General features: G+C 46.4%; 1 protein-coding gene across 3 annotated transcripts in view; it reads right to left on the reverse strand.

Moving 5' to 3' along the window:
* myo1b (myosin IB) overlaps positions 1-20,622 on the reverse strand; it is a 109,496-nt gene extending 88,874 nt beyond the window's left edge. For all 3 annotated transcript variants that reach the window (XM_083638765.1, XM_083638764.1, XM_083638763.1), the window contains exons 1-2: positions 20,409-20,622; positions 760-907 (exon numbers count right to left, since the gene is read on the reverse strand). In XM_083638765.1, the coding sequence (XP_083494891.1) occupies positions 760-907; positions 20,409-20,581 (321 nt within the window). In that variant the 5' untranslated portion in view covers positions 20,582-20,622. The remainder of the gene's footprint in view (positions 1-759; positions 908-20,408) is intronic.
* Positions 20,623-21,908: the final 1,286 nt, after the last annotated feature.

A 21,908-nucleotide genomic window follows, 5' to 3' on the forward strand; every position in this document is an offset into this window, starting at 1 on the left:
GGGTTTATCGCTGGGGGAAAGACCTCTAGCCGCCGGGGCAGGATGAAACACGTCCTATTAACAGGTTATGTTTGTTTCTGAGTGATTAATATGTTTATCCGCAAATGCGACGATGTTTTGCGAGACACCGGTTCTGCATGAGAACTGCCCCCAGAAAGCAGGCCTGCCCACAACACTCGTGATTGGTTCTCCGATGCAAGGCTTCCAACAGCGCCACCTAACGTTATGCAAAGATTTAAATAGTAATATTCTCAGTCTTACAGCAGTGAAACGGATTAAGACTGAGGGCTGAGTCTACCAAATTCCATGATTCCGGCCGTTTTTTCCATTCAATGGAAATCATATGGCCCTAAGTGTAAGGGAAAACACTTTTTTTTCATGTTTGCATTTCTTTAAAGTTTTTACCAATCACAATCACCCTGGACGTGGGCGTAGCTCAACCACTGTCAAACACTTCCAGTGAGAATTTTCAAAATAAAATCTGCAACACTAGAAGCTGAATTATAATCTATTCACCGAAAGAACCGAGCAGGCCTGCCTGTTTATTTTTGCCATTTTCAGCGTATAGGTTGCAAGCTGGAAAGTTGTTGTTACTAGCGACGGGGACTTTGAAAACGGTAACGCGCAGATTGCAGAAGTTGACGGCGCCAATTGGCAGGCTTTAAACCCACAGCCTACTTCCATTGAGTCAGATGATGTTCAACACAGTAGGGTGCAGGACAACCAAATGTGCTCAAGTTACAAATTGCGCAGACTTACGTAGATCTCATTGTGGTCGAAACGCTTCCTCAGGTTCTCCAGGAACGAGTCTTCGCTCAGGGGCTCTAGGAGGACCATGTCGCCCACCCCGATCATGTTGTCTAGAAGTGACGTCTTCACCTCCATTTTGGCTGCTGGTGTGCCCCCCCTGCAAAGAAAGACAGCAATGAAACATACTGTACTGTACACATTCCTCAGAGGCAGAGAGACTACCTTGTTTTCAGCTTCTCAAACAACTTTAACTTGTGGCCATTATTTTGCATTCGTGTTATTCAATACATTCAGTTATTACTTGTGAAGTCTCTAGTGAAGTGTCCAGATGCGCTCTCTGATCAGCCAACAACAAACCGCGCTAAACTTAGCCAACGCAAATAAACTCTGCGGAGGACATGTTTGTTCAGCAGGGGTTTGACTCCACGGGACGAGTGGGACCATTTCATTGGCTATTGGGCCTCGTTCTACTGCGGCACACTGTGGACCTGAGAGCGTCCCCTCGGGAATTGCATAACAGTGGAACTTTGCCCTTGACCTCTGGGAGTCTGCTTGGCTGGGGTTCAGTACTGTATCCGAGCCCCCCGCAGAAACCAAAGAAACACTCCCCCCAAAAACAGTGAACAGCCTGAGAGTTTTCTTTGCCACTTCAACTTGCTTGCTGCAGCAGTGGTGTGATATTTAGGGACAGTAAAGGAGTCTGTGCTGGAGGGCGTCCGGACAAAGACACTGCTGGGGGTGGCACTTTTCTGTGCAGTGTTGCCCCCCGTCTCCTTTGGGACAGTAATCCCGGAGCTATAGGGCCAGAGATAAAAGAGGGGGATAGAGCACATTCAGGGCCTTGATACCGGGCTTTGCTGTACCACAAACGCCATGTCTGCTGTTGTGACAGTGGGGGCCACAGGGTGAGGCCGGCCGTGCACTCATCTTTTGTCCACTGCCCTCTCTCCTCTTTTAGATCAGCACAAACGGCCACCGGCATGGAAGGAACATATAGAGCAAGGCTTTTGTAATGCACTTCCTGATGTTTGACATAATGCTTTCCAATTAATAAAGCAGTTAGTGCAGACTGCAAGACTATCACCGTCAAATCGCCCAGACCCACAGCACCAGCTGAGAAACATCACTCTCACTTTGAGGAAAAAAGATAGAGATATAAAGCATACGTTTCTCTCTAGATTAGTCTCAGACGGCCATTTGAGAGGTCAGATAGAGCAGACCTGGACGTGGCAAGTTAATATGCAGGGATTAAACCACTGGATTAGTGGGTACTAGCATGCAATCTGAAGTCAAGTGTGGATATGGTGGTGGTGTGACTGAGAGGAGGAGGAGGGGGGGATGAGGTTGACTTGGGACACTGTGAGTGTGTTTGTGAATAGGGCATGGCCATCATGACTGCAAGCCACTGCTGGACCAGAGAAAGATGCTGGTGTGAACATCTAGTCCTTGTTATGGCCGTCCATCCCTGACTTCCACTGAGTAGTAGAGGAGTGAGTCCTGGCCACTGTCGTCAGGTGAAGTTACTCTTAAAAGTAATTACTCAACATTACAATTTTTAAAAGTAACTAATAACGGATTAAAAGAATAGAAAAACCAATGCATTTAAAAGCAACTAGTTGCAACAAAACATTTCTAACTAGTTGCTTTTAAATGCATTTGCATTTTTACAATGTAATCTGAGCAACCTACATTTGAATCTATGCATGGACCTAAAGTTTAACAAGACTTCACAGTCGAACAACTAGTTTTAGATCACATATCACAAGCTACTGTCCCACGCACACGAGCGGTTAATAATATTCCACTATTCAATGTCGGTGACCAGCCTAATCTTCATTGCTACACATCTAGGAGAAACAGATGAAATATGCCTTTGAAGCAGCGATGAATCATTTACAGCCATACATAAAGATAGACAGAGAGGAGTGTCTTACATGGCCCCTCACTCATCGGTTTGCTCAAAGCCTTATTTCTTTACAAGGCCCTGTTGGTGCAGTGAAGCAGTTGCGTCTCCAAGATGGGAGCTGGGAGTCTCCAGGCAATGAGAGGCGTTTAATTCATAGTGAAACCTCTCTATAAAACAACAGGAGGAAGAGAGGCTGGGGAAAACCCCCACACGGTTTCCAAGATATAACTCCTTGTCAGTTTAGGAAACCAAGTCCAAGCTTTAGTTTGAGCAGTGGCATAGCAACAGCGTGAGTTCTGTCAAAAAATGGACTCCCTGTGCAGACCTCCACTTCACTTTTTCCCTGGCTTCTGTTCTCCTGCAGGGCACGGTGTTATGAGCCCATAAAGAAGTGGCCCGGCTCTTGGTAGGAGGCGAGACTCGGGTTCCAGGACCAGTCAATTCTCACACTCAGCGTGGACAGAAAAGCTTTCAAAAACAGATGAGGATAAAATGTCACAAAGACGTTTCAACTTCAAGTGCAGCAGCATAAATCCCCCACATACACCCTTCATCCATCTGTAGATACCCACATACACCCTTCATCCATCTATAGATACCGTAACATGACAAGTCTAGACTAGATTCCTCACAATGTATCCGCACGGAATGATCCGCACTAAACAGTGATGTTGATGATCATGCTAGAGTACAATTACCAGCACACTTAACACATTGACTGCCAGCCATTTTTTTCTTGCTGTAGGTAGCTTCTGCCAAGCCGTTTTTTGAGGATTGTGGCTCATTTTACAAGCGCCGAGGATTATTTTTTGCTTGGAGTTTGTGAACATACAATATCTCAAAAGTACTAATAGAATGTGTACTTTCTCTGTCTAAAAGAGTTAGTTTGTAGAGTTAGTAGTTATGTAAGCATTATCAGTTGAATACAGCATGGTTTTAGCATGAGAAAAAATATTCAGAGATAAACGGCTTTTTGTGAAATTCGATAGAGCTGTCACTTTAACCATTCATTTTTGGCTCTCTCTCTCTCTCTCTCTCCCTCCCCCTCTCGCTCTCTCTCTCTCTCTCTCTCTCTCTCCCTTCCCCTCGCTCTCCCTCCCTCTCTCTCTCTCTCTCTCTCTCTCTCCCTCCCTCTCGCTCTCCCTCCCTCTCTCTCTCTCTCCCTCCCTCTCGGGAGGGAGACGCACTAGGTTTAATCCTAGTGAGAGGGGGAGAGGGAGAGAGAGAGAGAGAGAGAGAGAGAGAGGGAGGGAGGGAGAGAGAGAGAGCGAGAGAGAGAGAGAGAGGGAGAGAGCGAGAGGCAGAGTTGCTTCAACTCCTCAACTCCTCCCTCTTCTTGGCTGCCGCGGCCGTCACAGTCTCAGTGCTTTTGCTGCTCTCCTGTGCCTGTCTGCAGGCTGCTGTTTGAGGAAGTCGGCATGGACTCGCTCGCTTTTTGGGAGTTTTGGTTGAGAGAAGCTTTTGCGATTCTGGTCATATTTATGCTGCGTGTTTCAAAGTGTGTTCCACCTGTAATGTATTATGTAAATTTGCAATCCCGCATCGCCAGCAATCAGTGCGAAAACGAGAGCGTTTTCCCCCAACCATTTTCATGAGAATGTAATACTGTAAAATCGCCTCGCCATTTCCTTGCTCCCTTTTTCTTTGATTTCGCTCGTCTGGGGGAGCACTGTCAACACTTAGTGGGTCGGTAAAATAGATTATACACATTCAATACCTCCAATAATTGTACAGGAGACGTAAAAGGGATTGATCAACGCCCCACCGTCAAAAAAAAAAAAACGATTTTTTTGACGTATCCATACGTCGCTGGCAGTCAAGCGCTGGATTTTTTTTGACGTATGCATACGTCGCTGGCAGTTAACGTGTTAACAAGGTGGCAACAAACCAGACAGTCAGAATATAGGGGGGGGATTATATATATATATATATATAGATATATACATACATACTGTATATACGGTATATATATACAGTATATATGAAAAAAGAGGAGAGGAAGTAAAAGAGCTTCACCATGAAAAGCCTAATAAAACACATTCACAGTAGCAGGGAAAATACAGAGACAGAATGGTACCAATATCCTCTGGGCTCAAGCCAGGTGGACCTAATTGAGGAAGGAAACCATAATCCACCAGTGAATTTAGAACAGGAAGCTGGATGAGAGAAAATGTCCTGCTTACACCTGGCTAGGGCTTAGTGACGCCCTCCAGCTGTGATGGACTGGAAGCTAGTACTGAGTGACTACTGGAGGCATTTACTCCTGGCAGACTAGTTACTGCCAACGCATATTTGACAGCAGCAGCTATGGGGCGGTTTGAGAATTCATCGATAGTACACTGGCCATCTTGTGGGACCAGTGAAGGTGCTGATTCTGGTCTGTCTCTGGCACTGAACAAACAATGTTTATAATGTATATAAGAGCATCAGCTGTGTGGCACTCAGCACCAAGGCCGAGGACAGAAATGCATGAATTAATTTATTTGGAGAAAAATGTGCTGAAGCCTTTCGCTGACCTGGGGGACAACATATGCGTCTGTGTGTCACCTGAGTATTTGAGTAGCAACATATTGCGTCTGCCTGGATGCCCCTGTGGGCCACAGCGGATAACCCACTAGCCCAGATTTGGAGCTTGTGTCCAGGGCAGCCAGTGACACAGTCCCATTAATGAGAGTGGCTGCCTGCTTGAGCTTCCCCACTGCTGTGCTGAATCAAAAGAGAGAAAAGCTGACAACCTGGATTCAACTCATATGGGATTATCTCCAGTGACTGACTGGCCGCTGACCGGCCAGGACATCAGCGTAGTGGAGAAGAAGTCAATAGTAAAGAGTGGTTTTGTTTGCTTTTTGTAAATAGGAAGGTAAGCATCACATACACTCACATGGCTCAACTAAGGAAATCAGTGAAAACAGATCAAGTGTTTCCAGACTGTAGTAGACAAATGCCCTATTCACGATTTATCGTGTTGTCTATTGTGTAACCAATTGAATGTCAAGTGCAGGCAGGGCACTACTGAACCACTGTTTAGATCATACATAGCAAATGTAGAATTAAATACTAAATTAGAACCTTAATCTATAATTATTTATGCATATTAAAGCCCTGTATTTATAGAAGCTCAGTTGCCCTCAAAAAAAGGAATGAGAGATGTTGTCATCTGGAAAGTCTGTGTTACTGATGAGTGGGCTGGGATCTGGGATTATGAAGCATGTCGCCTACAATATTCTTATGAGACATGCTATGCCTCCTGGGTTTGACACTGACCCAGATTTCCCATCCACAGCTACAGGGAAAAACCTGATATATATAATTTACAGGTCCTAGACTGAGGCCTCATGTGCTTTTCCACCCTTATCGTAAGTGTGGAGAAAAGTCTGCCTCTCTCAACTAAAGGTGAATAACAGTGTAAGCACACACATGCATATAAGTAGTGAAAATAGAGTGTTTTTAAATTATGTTTTTTCTGGACCCCCTCCCCCATTTACTCTCTAATTCTGCTGATCTGGGGAGAGTTGTAGACTAGCACATGCTTCCTCCGATACATGTGCAGTCGCTAGCCACTTCTTTTCACCTGGCAGAAAGGAGGAGGATCACGCTATTCCCCTCAGTTCCCCTCCCCCCTGAACAGGCGCCCCAACTCACCAGAGGTGCAGCAACCTTGATCCGGCTTCCCACTGACACAGATACTCTCAATTGTGCCTGTAAGGACGCCCGACCAAGCCGGAGGTACCACGGGGGCTTGAACCTGCGACCCTCATGTTGGTAGGCAGGCAGGGAATCTACCGCTGCCTTACCCGGATGCCCAGAAGTTTCAAGTTTTGGATGAGTCAACATTTTCATAGTACAGGAACTGGACCACCATGGACCGCAAGGCGCTGAGTGAGAAGGGTGAGGCGTGCGGCCCCAGCACATGACAGGATGTGAGCTGCCAAAACTGCAGGATTTGTACAGTCAGCGGTGCCTCAGGAAGTCCTGGAAGATCATCAAGGACACGACCCACCTGCACAAGAGCCTGTTCTCCCTGCTGCCCTCAGGGAGAAGATACAGGGTCCTGAAGGCACGCACAAACCGTCTGCGGAATAGTTTCTTTCTGCAGGCCACAAGACTCCTCAATAAATAACAAACAAACACAACAGTGCAATAAAGCTGTGTTATTGTCATTTGCACACTTCCACTGACAAGTGGACGCTTATGGACACTTAACACTTTTTCCACATTTATTCTATCTTAACCATTTTAATATTTTATGACTTGTACTTTATTACCTGCTTATTTTTACTGTTTGCCTTATTTGCCTTTACATACACCGTTTACATTGTCTGTAACGGAGGCCACAGCATAAGAATTTCACATGTGTGTACTTGTACATGTACGACGGTGTGACAATAAAAATCTTGAATCTTGAATGACGAACAACAAAGAAACCCCCCAGTCTAAAATGACATAAGGTCTGTGGGAAAATAGATGCATATTGTGTGATGTATTACAAGAAAAGAAAAAGTGTCATTCTACCTTGGGAGTGGCTGTTTTGAGGACACAGCGGTGTCTGTCTGGGCAAACAAATGATATTAGACTCCATTATGTGGCGTAATAGACTGTAAATCCCCCAGAGATGGAGCTGGCCTTGTCACGGGTGGCCGAGTCACAACATCACAGCCTGCTGGCAATCATGCAGATTCAAATCCCCCCATGGTGCAGTAGTAGGGTATAGAGCAGGCTGCGACACTCCTCCCTCATGGTGCAGCAGTAGGGTATAGAGCAGGCTGGGACAGTCCTCCCTCATGGTGCAGCAGTAGGGTATAGAGCAGGCTGCGACAGTCCTCCCTCATGGTGCAGCAGTAGAGTATAGAGCACGCTGGGACAGTCCTCCCTCATGGTCCAGCAGTAGGGTATAGAGCAGGCTGGGACAGTCCTCCCTCATGGTGCAGCAGTAGGGTATAGAGTAGGCTGGGACAGTCCTCCCTCATGGTGCAGCAGTAGGGTATAGAGTAGGCTGGGACAGTCCTCCCTCATGGTGCAGCAGTAGGGTATAGAGCAGGCTGGGACAGTCCTCCCTCATGGTGCAGCAGCAAGACAGAGCAGGCTGGGACAGTCCTCCCTCATGGTGCAGCAGTAGGGTATAGAGCAGGCTGGGACAGTCCTCCCTCATGGTGCAGCAGCAAGACAGAGCAGGCTGGGACAGTCCTCCCTCATGGTGCAGCAGTAGAGTATAGAGCAGGTTGGGACAGTCCTCCCTCATGGTGCAGCAGCAAGACAGAGCAGGCTGGGTCAGTCCCTCATGGTGCAGCAGCAAGACAGAGCAGGCTGGGACAGTCCTCCCTCATGGTGCAGCAGTAGGGTATAGAGCAGGCTGGGACAGTCCTCCCTCATGGTGCAGCAGCAAGACAGAGCAGGCTGGGACAGTCCTCCCTCATGGTGCAGCAGTAGAGTATAGAGCAGGTTGGGACAGTCCTCCCTCATGGTGCAGCAGCAAGACAGAGCAGGCTGGGTCAGTCCCTCATGGTGCAGCAGCAAGACAGAGCAGGCTGGGACAGTCCTCCCTCATGGTGCAGCAGTAGGGTATAGAGCAGGCTGGGACAGTCCTCCCTTATGGTGCAGCAGTAGGGTATAGAGCAGGCTGGGACAGTCCTCCCTCATGGTGCAGCAGTAGAGTATAGAGCAGGTTGGGACAGTCCTCCCTTATGGTGCAGCAGCAAGACAGAGCAGGCTGGGACAGTCCTCCCTTATGGTGCAGCAGCAGGGCATAGAGCAGGATGGGACAGTCCTCCCTCATGGTGCAGCAGCAGGGCATAGAGCAGGATGGGACAGTCCTCCCTCATGGTGCAGCAGTAGGGTATAGAGCAGGATGGGACAGTCCTCCCTTATGGTGCAGCAGCAGGACATAGAGCAGGCTGGGACAGTCCTCCCTCATGGTGCAGCAGTAGGGTATAGAGCAGGATGGGACAGTCCTCCCCTCATGGTGCAGCAGCAGGACATAGAGCAGGCTGGGACAGTCCTCCCTCATGGTGCAGCAGCAGGGCATAGAGCAGGCCGAGCCAGGGCTTTGGCTGCCTGGGAAAGTGACCTGGAGTCCACAGTCCTCACCTCTGCAGCAGAGGTGCCTATGGCACTGAATTAACTAGAGGTCTAGTTTCCTGAAAACCTGGCAGTTAACTCAACTTCCAGGCACACGACACACAACTCAACAGCCTTGTCAACGTCGACGAATGGACTTCACACACTAATGACACTAAAATACAGATTTGAATCTAATCTATCTGTAAACTAACATGGACTCCCATCTTGAATTTCAGTTCACTGGCCAAATCTTGGCTCTAATTGGCCTACTTGGACCTACAAAAGTTGTGTTTGTCTCATGTGTCCACAGCCGCAGGAGCGTTTCAGCAAAGTGGAAATTGAATTTGCCTTTTCATGCTAACCGTTTAGCATTAACACTGGTGACCACTGACTAGCATTTTCGGTGATATGTGATGATGGGGAGCTGCTGACCCCTCTTAACTCATTCACCGCCAATGACGTCTTTGACGTGTTATCAGCAATGGCCTTCCCCGCCAAGGACGTGTTTGACGTGTTTTTGTTTTTATTGGTGCAGCGCCTGCAGCAAACACTTGCCCAGCCTGTCACACAGACACAGGTCCCTGCCTTCAAAGGGTAGCCGACAGCACGCGATCAAACACATACCGCAGCTGTTGTTTTGAAATTGAGCAGAGGGAAAGCAGAGAACGGGTAATGCTTCCTTGTGCAGACAGGAGAAACGCAATTGAAACGCCGAGCTGGAGTCGCCTTCCTCTGTGCCAGCCAGGAGAAAACGGGAGAAAGTAATCAAGAGATGTGTTTGATCATCGGAGGAATGAGGAAATGATCGATCAGTTTGCGAGGGCGGTGAGGACGTGTTGAATAGCCGAGGGGAAAACGGGAACGATCATAGATATGACAGGGAGACATGGACGAGGACGGTGTACCAGAACAAATCAAAATAAACACAGGAACAGCTAGGCAGCAGCGGGCAGAAGGCACTCACAGCAGCCCGCTGTCCTTCTCAAGAGCTCTTGAGTTGGTTCATGAAATCGCTGGGCTGCTCGCCCTCCAGTGTTGCTCCTGGCCAATCCCAGCGCCACAGGGCGTGGTTATTGCTTATCCTATGTTGGGTTAGAAATCTAAAAGGGGGATCGTGTGTGTGTGTGTGTGTGTGTGTGTCTGTCTGTCTGTCTGTCTGTCTGTCTGTCTGTCGGTGTGTCTGTCTGTCTGTCTGTCTGTCTGTCTGTCTGCACACTCACACCGAGTAAACTGTATTGTTGAATGTAAAAAAAAAGCACTTCATGTGTGTATATATATATATATATATATATATATATTTTGTCATTTGTGTCCTAACGAATAATATTTACATGTCTGATGTCAATACAGTTCAAAATAAAAGAATTGAGAGTGAGTTATGCCTGAGATTGTGCCCTTTTACAAAAATGCTTTTTTCTCCCTTTTCTCTTCCCAGACAGGCTTTTTTGGTGAACATGGGGTGTATAAAAAGGGTTATAAGTAGAGTACAGAACATGCTAAAAGCTAACTTTCTTTTTGGGGGTGAAAGTAGAGACTTAGATCTTCATTTCGAGGTATTGGACATCACTGTAGTCCTAGTACAGAATTTACTGTGGGTCTTGAAAGATGACCAAACATTATGGAAATACTTGGCCTGTGCCAAAAATGCCAGTCAGATATTGGCAGTGAATGAGTTAAAATGGCTCTAGCGCACATGGAAAAGATAGTGTTGTTGAGCTGGGCTTTGGGCTAACAGGTGGCAGTTTAATACATTGTGATGGTAGGACTGGGCGATATGGACAAAATCAATTATCACAATATTTTTGCCCAAATACCTCAATTTCGATATTGCAACAATATTGTAGGGATGACTATTTGTGCTTTCACAAAATATTTACGCAAATAAATAATCACCAGTGATGTGGATATAATGACTAAGTGGGTAAAGGCAAATAGTGGTAAATTCAGAAAATCACATCACTTTACTGTAATGTAGCCTTTAAAATCATGAAAAGACAACACTTATGCCATATATCATGATATTACCATATCCAAAATCTAAGATGATATCTAGTCTCATAGTTATAATGTTGATATATTGCTCAGCCCTGTGATGGGGAGCTAGAATGACAACTAGAATGCCAACATTATGCCATCCATAGACAGTTTCACATTGTGAAATACAAGTAAATAAAGTGATGCCTCGTATTTTTGGTGAAACATAGATGCTTCTCATACCAGGTCACTGTCCTCTCTTACAGGCAAGAGAAGCCCCATCTGGAACGAGTTAGGACAATGCAGAGGGACACTTCATGTCCTTCAGAAAAGGCCATGGGTCACATAACGAGTTAGGACAGTGCAGAGGGTTACTTCATGTCCTTCAGAAAAGGCCATGGGTCACATAACGAGTTAGGACAGTGCAGAGGGACACTTCATGTCCTTCAGAAAGGGCCATGGGTCACATAACGAGTTAGGACAGTGCAGAGGCCAGAGGGACACTTCATGTCCTTCAGAAAGGGCCATGGGTCACATAACGAGTTAGGACAGTGCAGAGGGACACTTCAAGCAGAGGGACACTTCATGTCCTTCAGAAAGGGCCATGGGTCACATAACGAGTTAGGACAGTGCAGAGGGACACTTCATGTCCTTCAGAAAAGGCCATGGGTCACATAACGAGTTAGGACAGTGCAGAGGGACACTTCATGTCCTTCAGAAAAGGCCATGGGTCACATAACGAGTTAGGACAGTGCAGAGGGACACTTCATGTCCTTCAGAAAGGGCCATGGGTCACATAACGAGTTAGGACAGTGCAGAGGGAGACTTCATGTCCTTCAGAAAGGGCTATGGGTCACATAACTTGTTATGACAGTGCAGAGGGACACTTCATGTCCTTCAGAAAAGGCCATGTGTCACATAACGAGTTAGGACAGTGCAGAGGGACACTTCATGTCCTTCAGAAAGGGATATGGGCCACATAACGAGTTAGGACAGTGCAGAGGGACACTTCATGTGCTTCAGAAAGGGCCATGGGTCACATAACGAGTTAGGACAGTGCAGAGGGACACGTCATAAGGGGACACTTAATCAAAACACTGTACTGCTGTTGGTTTTAGGATTCATGTCAGTATTACAGCCACTTGAGGAGAAAGAGTTATGAAGGCTGCCTGGACCATCTTCACAACTTAACGGCTCTCTGACATTCCATGTCCAAGCCGAGGGGCTGTGCCAGCAATAACCTGTGTTTTACAGTCGGCTTCAGACATTCATTAAAAAAACGCCTTCCAGGATGCCCCGCAGGAAAAGACGGCAAAGTAGCCCAGAAAACATGTGATGTACATGTGCTGCTCATCTACAGTACAGGTCCGGCTTCATAACATGAACCTAGCATGAGTAAACGTGATGGCTGGTAAGTTGCTTTATACCACCAGGAGGAGAGGAGCAACAGATGTGATGTTGGCGAGTACACGGACACACTGCCTATTTTCTCTTTCTCTGTCTTTTAGGACACAGTTTGGATTTAGCTCTTTCCATTTGTTACCTTCTGTGTGCAGCAAAGATTTTGCACAAGAGACCTGCACTGAATGTGGGCAAACAGGATGAATTTTTAGACAAACAACAAAATCTTGCTTATCGCAGTTTTTGTAAAGGATGTTGAGTCCACGGAGTGGTCTGGGTTTAAAAAGGCGTGAAATTCAACATTAGCAGGGTTCAACACAACAGTAATCATGGCCACAAAAAGTTACTTTTTGGCCACCAAATATTCTATTCTGGATCCCCAGGTTTCACGTTCTTGCCGTACTTCAGTAACAATGGCTCTAAAGTAACCTGCGCATGACGTATTAAATAAATACACACAGCAGAACCCTGTGGAAACATTTGGACCGCAGCCTGTACTGGAGCTGCAGGTCTGGTGTCGTCTGCACTAGGGTTGGCACCATGGACGATGGCGTCGACCATCGTCGATGGGCCGACCCCCATCGACCTCTGACCCTTCTACATTGGATCATCGTGATTATCTGTTCTAATTAAAAATTTGGGAGATTTAATAATAAAAAAGGCTAACTCCACTCAACCGCGACACACGGGGGACGCACGGGCGGCATTAAACAAGCGGCAAAGTGTACCTTATCCCCAGTTCAGAGAAGTAGTAAAGCGGAGTAAAACTTCACGTTCTTTCCTGTTTTCAACCCAATGTGAGTAATGTTACAAGTCTTCAACTGTGAAATCAAAACTCGCCTGTTTCCAGGAACTCTCTCCGTTAGATATGCAGGCTGCCTGCTGCTGTGTTTCTATCTCTCCTTAACGTAACCCAATGTTAGGTTCAAAACTGAGCCCACGCAAATCTAACATTAGCCGCCAGTAATTCTGCCCCTTTTCTGCCAGCTAGTTAAATTAAACACACACGTTGTTGGTCACGATCTGTAACGTTAACGTTTGATTGTTTTGCGCCTTTCAATATTGCTGGTAGTGATAGCCTACTGTTTGAATTGCCTGGCTCTGTGCTGTAGTAGTAGCCTATCCAAGCCCACTGGTCTCTCATGACATGTAGAGCTCAGCTGTCCTGTTGTAAACGTGAACGTACATTGCAGTGGCACAGCCAAAAGGCACCACATGGACTTCATAAATCATTAATTAACCTTACCCCCTGTCAACGACGATGCCATCGTCCATCGTGATGTTTCACTGTGGAACCATCGCGATGGTTATTTAGGTGACATCGCACAACCCTAGTCTGCACTACACTGCACCGCGGCTTGGTCACACAGCTGAATGAAGAAAGCAGCTGTCCTGTCCTGGACTTCACAGAGCAGTAATGGGCCCTATCAAAATGTACAGCATTATTACTCTGGCCCTTTAGGGAGACGAGAGTTACCGAGCTGAAGCAGTCAAACCTAATAATGAGTCCCCCACTCAAAAATGTCCTGAATCAAACAGCACAGGGGGAAACTACGTTTTGTGAGGATATTAGACTTTTATCGATCCCTAGGCTAGCCCTGCAGCTTGCATAATGCACGCCCGCAGCGCGGCTGCTGCGTGGCCTCGCCTGCCCTATTGGCGCATGTGTGTGTGTGCTGCTCACAAAATGTTATTGCCCTTAAGTTTACACACGCGCGGGTGTGTGTTTGTGTGTGCCCCTTATGACATGACGAATGACATCATCAGTCTTGACATCACTGATGACATCATCAGTAATGTCACAATGCCTCCTTGTGTATGTGCTCCCTTATGACATCACTGATGACATCATCAATGGGGGTAGGAGTGTGTGCCCCTTATGACATCACTGATGACATCATCAGTTTTATGACATCACTCACAATGCCTCCTTGTGTGTGTATCCTCCCTTATGACATCACTGATGACATCACTTCCAGTTGAGTGACATCACTTCCGACCGGGACAACCGGGACACAAAATTGAAACAAACAAACATTGCCCACTTGCTCCCTTTTATTATATTAGGCAATAGAGAGCTCCAGGGATGACGTATTTTTGTAGGCTGAATGCGGAAGTCCCGAACTTCCTGGTTCTTCACTGTTTCTATTCTGTCTATGGGATTTTTGAATGGGTTTTCGGCGCGATGCTTCAAATAAGGTCTGTGGGCAACGCAAGTTTAATCAAACGCGAACCAAGGTTCAGCGGGATAATCTTCACACATGAGGACCACTTTCATGAGTTTTGTAGCGTAAATGCGAGCCCTAGAAGTAAAAAGCTCGTGCTAAGTAGTGTCCTCTAGTAAGAGAGTGGCGTCAGCGGAGGACCAAAATGCAAGAATCATTAGCCAATGAACAGCCAGGAATGGGTCTCGCGCTACTTTTGCATGCTAAAATAAAGCCGATAATGTACAATTTGATTCATTTCAAGGGATGAAAAACCCTTTCAAAGTACAACACTGTCTATTTTGATGCAACTCGACAGTGCTGCTTTTTTTACTTAAGAGTTCCACTTTCTACTTCCTGGAAAAAAAACTGGTCCATTGGCGTGAATGGAGATGTCGGAACTCTTCTATTATACGGCTCTGGTGCTAAACTAATCCAGAACTACACACAGTGTCGCATAAGCGTCCACGCGAAGGCGCGAGAGAAAGAATTTCCACGTTCACTCGTGATGATGTATAATATCCGCGTCGACATTGTAGTCTCATTTAGCCGTTTGCTAGCTAGCCACCCTTTTAACACATTGAGTGCCACAGCGCTTCAGTAAAATTGTCTGCAGCCTGTGCCAGATTCACTTCCATTCAGTTGAAAACAGCTATAGAATTTTTTCTATTATGGCTATATTGACGGGGCTGGACTTTAATGAAACATTGAACACTCCTGCTTCTTCCAAAGAAGAAATTTTGTTTCTAGACAGTTCCATTATGAAATGACAGCCTCTGAAAAAAGTGCACTTTCAAGGGTTTTCTGTCGTTTTTTTTTACTTTCCAAGATATAGTCACTTTTATGAATACCTTTTGCACTCTAATTTCGAGCACATTCACTGACTCTGGCTGGTGTTTTCTGATGTGGTGGCGTGGTGTGGTTTCTGTGCAGCCTGCGTGCCCCCCCCCCCCCCCCCCTCTCCACCTCTGAGCTGCGGGCTCCTCCCACACGCACAGAGTTTGTTTTCTCGACTCCGTTTTTGCCCCGGACGGATCCCAGCGCGCCTCAAGGAAATGATGCGCGCTTGGCCGTTCGGCTTCGGATGCTGGCTTTCTGGCAGGAAATCGTGTGGAGATAGAAGCATAAGAGCTCAGTTGTGAGCGCGGATGCAGCCGAGCCCACTCTCCGCTGCAGACAGAGCAATCTGTACGGCTCTGTCTGAAGCATGCATCGGTTTCCTCTTTGATCACGTCTTTCCCTGCTGTCTCATGCACAAAGTAAAGGATCTGAGGTGGGTGGCGCAGCTTCCGTGACGATGTTTAAGGTGGCGCCGTGTGATCCCTTGAAGGGATTCATGCTCACTGGCTAGGTACGACCTTAAACAGCAGAATTATGGAATAATATGAATTATGATTTTAGGACGTCCACAGACGTCCTTGGCACTCCTCGTTACTTTTTTTTAGGACATGCACAGACGTCCTTGGCACTCAATGTGTTAACACGTTCACTGCCAACAACGAGTTGAGTCGTCAAACAGAATCCAACCGTTCACTGCCAACGACGAGTTGAGTCGTCAAAAAATAAAAAATAAATTTTTGACGGTGCTACGTGGATCAATGCCCCCCGCGTCTCCTATGGAGATATTGGAAGTATTGAATGTGTATAATCTATTTTACCGACCAGCTAGGTGGCGACGGTGCTCTCCCGACAGAGAGAAAGTCAACCAAAAGCAGCCGCCTCCCGCGGCTGCTTCCTCCATTCTCAAGGAAATGCCAGAAACGAACGAGCCTCATTCTCATACTGTAGGCGGGGACGCTTTCGCGCTGCTGCGGTGGGGGGTTCCAGAAATGGACTGGGTGGGCAGCATAAAGCCTAGAGTCGCACAGGGCTTCATCGGGGCTCTCAAACCCAAGAGACGAGTGAGCCCACACTCGCTGCCAGGGAGGGAGGCTGCTCAAACTCGCTGCCAGGGAGGGAGGCTGCTCAAACTCGCAGCAGCAGCAGCAGCAGCAGAGCACTCGCTTGTGACAAACGCAGGCTGAAAGCCACTAGACACGCCCACGGAGGGAGGAGTTGAAGGAGAGGGCGTTCGGAACTATATTGTTTGGATGTCTGATCTCTCACTGATGCCAAAAATAAATGGTTAAAGTGACTGTTCTGCCTGTTGATTGAATTTCACAAAACTGCGATTATCTCAGCTTTCACTCTCAGACGCTAAAACCATGCTGTACTCAACGGCTAATATCTACATAACTACTAACTCTACAAACTAACTCTTTTAGACAGAGAAAGCACACATTCTATTAGTACTTTTGTGAACTTTGTGTTCACAAACTCCAAGCAGAAAAGAATCCTCGGCTCTTGTAAAATGAGCCAGAATCCTCAAAAAACGGCTTGGCAGAAGCTACCTACAGCAAAAAAAAAAACGGCTGGCAGTCAATGTGTTAACAGCACATAAAAGCTTCAAAACTCATAAAAGTGGTCTTCATGTGTGAAGATGATGTTACTAAACACTGGTTCGCGTTTGATTAAGCCAGCGTTGCCCAGAGAGATTATTAGAAGCATCGCGCCAAAAACCCATTCAAAACTCCCATAGGCGAAAACTGTGAAGAACCAGAGCTGTTAGCATCGATGATTTCCGGACTCGTTCCTGGACCTCTCTATAGGCATCGATTCCTAGGTGCCCTGCAGCTCACCGTCACCCACCCTGTGGCCGAGCTGTGCCCTAGAGCTCGCTGGCTGTGTGGGTTCACTTGCTCTTATGACATCACTGATGATGTCACAACTTCGCATCACTGATGACATCACAATTGATCTCATGACATCACTGATGATGTCACAATGCCTATGACGACATCAGTGATGTCACAGCAGACTTTATTACATCACTGATGACATCATCAGTGGGACAAAAATGGAAACAAACAATGACATCACTGATGAGTGATGACATCACATCATTAGGTAATTAGGGCAATCACCTAATTAAAAAATCCGGCTCTGTCAGGTCACCCGTAGGGGTGCTCTTTACACCCCCTGAAGTTTCAGCCCGATCGCACGTAAAACAGCACAGCTGTGGCCGGTACAAAACTTGAAACACAAACAAACATTGCTCACAAATGCTCCCTTTCAACCGGGACTCAAAATTGAAACAAAACGTATTCATAGATATAAAGGTTTCCGTTTTGCTGTGAGGCTGATGGGGCGTAGGATTGTTAAGGGCAATAACATTTCAGTTCAAGTCATTTTTGATGTGGCCTTGCTTCAGAAAAGGCTCATATAAGAGAGGCTACTGATGGCTGATGGCTTTAGGTGGGGCATTGTCCCAAGCTGCACATGTGTGTGCCCCCCCCCCCCCCCCCCTCCCGCCCGTCTATCTCTGTTGGTGCAAGGCCAACACAAGACGCACGCCTCGCTACACTAAGCTGTGAGGGCAGACAAGTGCAAACACTATTCATCACCATGGCATTGGCTCATTGGCTGTGGGACTTTGGTCCTGGACAACACTCCACATTCGGCGGCAGCATCTCACCCAACGCTGGTGTCGGGGCGGAGGGGCTTTTGGTTGGGCAGAGAGAGCGGAGAGCGGGCCAACAGAGTCCAAGTCTACTGTGCCGGTTCACATAGAGGAGTGTGGCCTAACAAGGGTGGCTATTTCACCAACGGGCCCACACGTTGCCCTTTTTCCAAAGTCTGAGCTAAACGGTCGGTACTGCAGCCAAGAGTCTCTTAGTTCGCAGCTCTGAAGCCTTACCACACTACCTTCCACAGTCAGCTTACATCACTGTTTGTTTGATCAGCGCAGGGAATAAAGTTCCCATCTGGTTCCCCCGAATGAGCCTTTGAGAGGCAGTACACATTTTGTTGAAAGCCACAGAGAAAGGGAGAGGCACAATTCTTCAAAAAAATAAAATGAACTTAGGCCTATCTGATCCTGTTGGGACTTCAACCTCACAAATGGAATTAGAAACTGCTTAACTGATGGATTCAAAGTGGAACCAACCAAGCATAGAAAGAACACCGGCATCAAAAGGAAGCCAGGGAGCGACGATGAGAAACACTTAAAACTTCATGACGCCGAGTCATTCACATCTCATTATGCAAAATGCATGTTTTGAATCCATAACGCTGCAATATTTCAGTCGTGTCACGGTTCTAGAACGTATGGAAATGTTCATTGGACCAAACTGTAGCATGGCAACAAATCAGGGTCAGAGGCAAGGACGAGCTGATGTTTTGACTGAATACAATCAGCAGTCTCTGCAGGCCTTGAATCATGTTGGAGATTATTTATTTCATGGCACACCATGCGGATTCCAGACTTTCCCCTAGGGTTGGCACCATGGACGATGGCATCGACCATCGTCAATGGGGCGACCCCCATCGACCTCTGACCCTTCTACATCGGACCATCGTGATTATCTGTTCGAATTAAAATTTGGCAGATTTAATAATAAAAAAGGCTAACCACTCAACCGCGACACACGGGGGACGCACGGGCGGCATTAAACAAGCGGCAAAGCGTACCTTATCCCCAGTTCAGAGAAGTGGTAAAGCGGAGAGGAAGAGAAGATAAGCAGAAGTCGGTTGTGTTGTGAAAATGTTAAGAAAGGGTTTTCAACCCAATGTGAGTAATGTTACAAGTCTTCAACTGTGAATTCAACTCGCCTGTTTCCAGGAACTCTCCCCGTTACATACTGTGTAGGCTGCCTGCTGCTGTGTTTCTATCTCTCCTTAACGTTACCTAATGTTAGGTTCAAAACTGAGCCCACACAAATCTATTCATAAATCATTAATTAACCCCACCCCCCATCAACGACGATGCCATCGTCCATTGCGATGTTTCACTGTGGAACCATCGCAATGGTTATTTAGGTGACATCGCACAACCCTACTTTCCACCTAATATCACGACATTGATTTCAGCTTGTAGCTCGGGTGTAGGTCGGAAAAATGCAACCTAAGTAAAAAAAAATCTATTATTATATTGGCCTACTATTAGGGACTTCTAGTGCATCTGTGGTACTCAACAGTGTACTTTACTGCAGTGTCATTCATACTTTACTCTTTACCATAACCTCCTACACTCAAGTTTTCGGTACAGTATCCTTCTAGAATTTACAATAGGATTATCATAGTTGTTTTTTCCAGGGACACCTCCCCTCGTTTCATCTTCTGAGTGCCTGGCTGGATCCCAAAGGGGACCCCAGCAGAAAGAAAGCAGGTTGAGTTTTTGACAAGGCGGACCTGGGGGATGTTCCTCAGAGAGGTGAGCAACAAGGGTTTTATTCATACAGTCGATGCTGAGCAGTAGCCTAATTTATTCCAGTCAGTTACATAAAGACTTTATAAAACCAGGGGTGTTGTGGAGGGCAAACCAACCTACTACACCCAGGCCAGTTTACTCCCTCTTTAGCCCATAAACGGATGATCGCTTGGAGTATAAATCACAGTATAGTAAGATATAGTAGCCTACAGAGAATGTACTACCAAACATGTAAGTTTTAAGGCTTTTTAATGAAAATAACTGTTTATCACTACATCCCTGCTTCATCCATTCCCACAGAGAATGATAGGCTACAACTATTTGCAACAGGATGCAGTGCTCTTCCAAATTGCTGTGGCTATCCATGCACTGTAAATTCCCAAGTAACGTTGGCATGTTAAGGCTGTGTATGTACCAATGATGTAGCCAACCTGAGGATTGAGTATATTTCAAAGACTTATCTGACTCCTGTTGGGGTTTGCACTCACTGGTCTGACTTTCTCTGGTCAAGGCATGGTTCCGCTCGCAGATGTTGGCAATTAACGACCACGCTCTCTTGATTAACAATGCTAATCGAGCTTTGATTTGCATTAATAAGGACGAGAGCAGCAACAAAAGAGCTAACGTTACCCCGGGACCTCCCAATTATACTATAGTCACCAACAGTTTCATTTCTGGGACCCCAACAAATAAATATCCTGCACAAAGTGAGGAGGAATGAATGAGTTTGTAAAGGCATTGTGAAGTGTGACTTTTTAAAGTTAGCACGACCATTACAAACTAACGTTGATGCACAAGAGTCTAACAATAAACGTCTGAAATTCAAGCACCGAAATAGTGAAAAAGATGATGTAACGCTACTACGTGCCTCTTTATCTCTTGAAGAGTTGTTCGTTTCCCCTCGTTGTAATCCACTCTACGGTGAATGTAGGATCCCAGGGGCTTCTCTTCTCCCGGGCGGTCTGGAGCGGCTCCTGAAGCCCTTCCCCGCTGACTTGAGTTCAAACTTTCACCGACAGTGCGGCTGGACGAGTCTCTCATCCAACACACTGCTCTCGGGACTTTTGAATGGTGCTGGCTGGCTGCTGCGGAGCGGGTTGGGACCTATGGTTGGGACGCAAGGGTCCGCCGGCGTAGGGAGTAGGGAGAGGCGTAGGGAGAGGCGACTCTCTCTCTGGGCACTGGGCAGCGTCCCCTAATCACCTCCAGTTAGGGGGGGGGGGGGGGTGCTGCTTTCAAGTGCTGTCGAAAATACAACCCTTTCAACTGGTGTGCACAGTAGAAACTTAAGGGGTGTGTCTTGAGGGAGTGTCAGTTATATACAATATACATACACATCATCACTGATGATGTTATAGGCATTGTGACATCATCAGTGATGTCATAAATCATCATCAGTGATGTCATCAGTGACATAATTTTTGACCAAAATCATCTTATGACATAGGCACTGATGATGTCATAGGCATTGTGACATCATCAGTTACTCGAGCAATTGTGATGTTTTTCTTTTATAAAAGGGAGAGGCAACGGCCTCTGAGCAAGTGTGTGCATGCAAATAGAGCAGGCGAGGCCACGCAGCAGTAGCGGGCGAGCTAGCGAGCCCATATATATATATACAGTATATATATATCAAACTTTATTAAGGACACGCAAACGGTCCATAGCACATAGACAGTAGAAAACAATACATAAAACAAGAATGAAAATAGGCAATAACCACGTCACATCGTGATGTTAATTAAAAAGGGCCAAAGGTCCCCAATAAACAAATTGCTACAGAGTTCATTGTTTACAACTTCCTGATCTGAGAAAGAGGACTTTACAAGGTGCAATTGAACGCAACATTAAAGTTCTCCATTGATTGCTGCTACAATCAAAATGAAAAGGCTCCAACCATGGATGATGATGGCTACAACCCATCGACAGTAAACCATCTCACCTAACAGCACAACACTCCCCTCCTGTGTCATATTAGTAGATAGCAAGGAATGAGCTGATAGATTTCAAGTAGCCTACTGACCAGTGACCATGGTTTACTCTAATAGTAGAGGAGGGTTAATAACCCCATCCCTAATGGGAGGGAAACTGATTCCAGAGCAGTTTTCTGGGGGGCAAAACTTTCTCTCTGCCCCCTTAACTAAAGACAAGAGCGGGAGAACTGTAAAGGGACTGGGAGGTTAACATAAAAAGACAGTTATATAATGTCATGTGATAGATATGAAGAAAATCTCAATCATGTAATACCAGATATTATATTTATCTGGTAAATATTTTTTTGTATGTTGCTATAACTTGTAAACTGTTTCCCCCCACACAAGTCTAATCATCCAGGGGCCAAGTTGATTCGGGAGTCGTGGGAGTGCAA

Source organism: Poromitra crassiceps (assembly GCF_964638095.1).
Source record: "Poromitra crassiceps genome assembly, chromosome: 6".
In the NCBI taxonomy this organism is placed as follows: Eukaryota; Metazoa; Chordata; class Actinopteri; order Beryciformes; family Melamphaidae; genus Poromitra; species Poromitra crassiceps.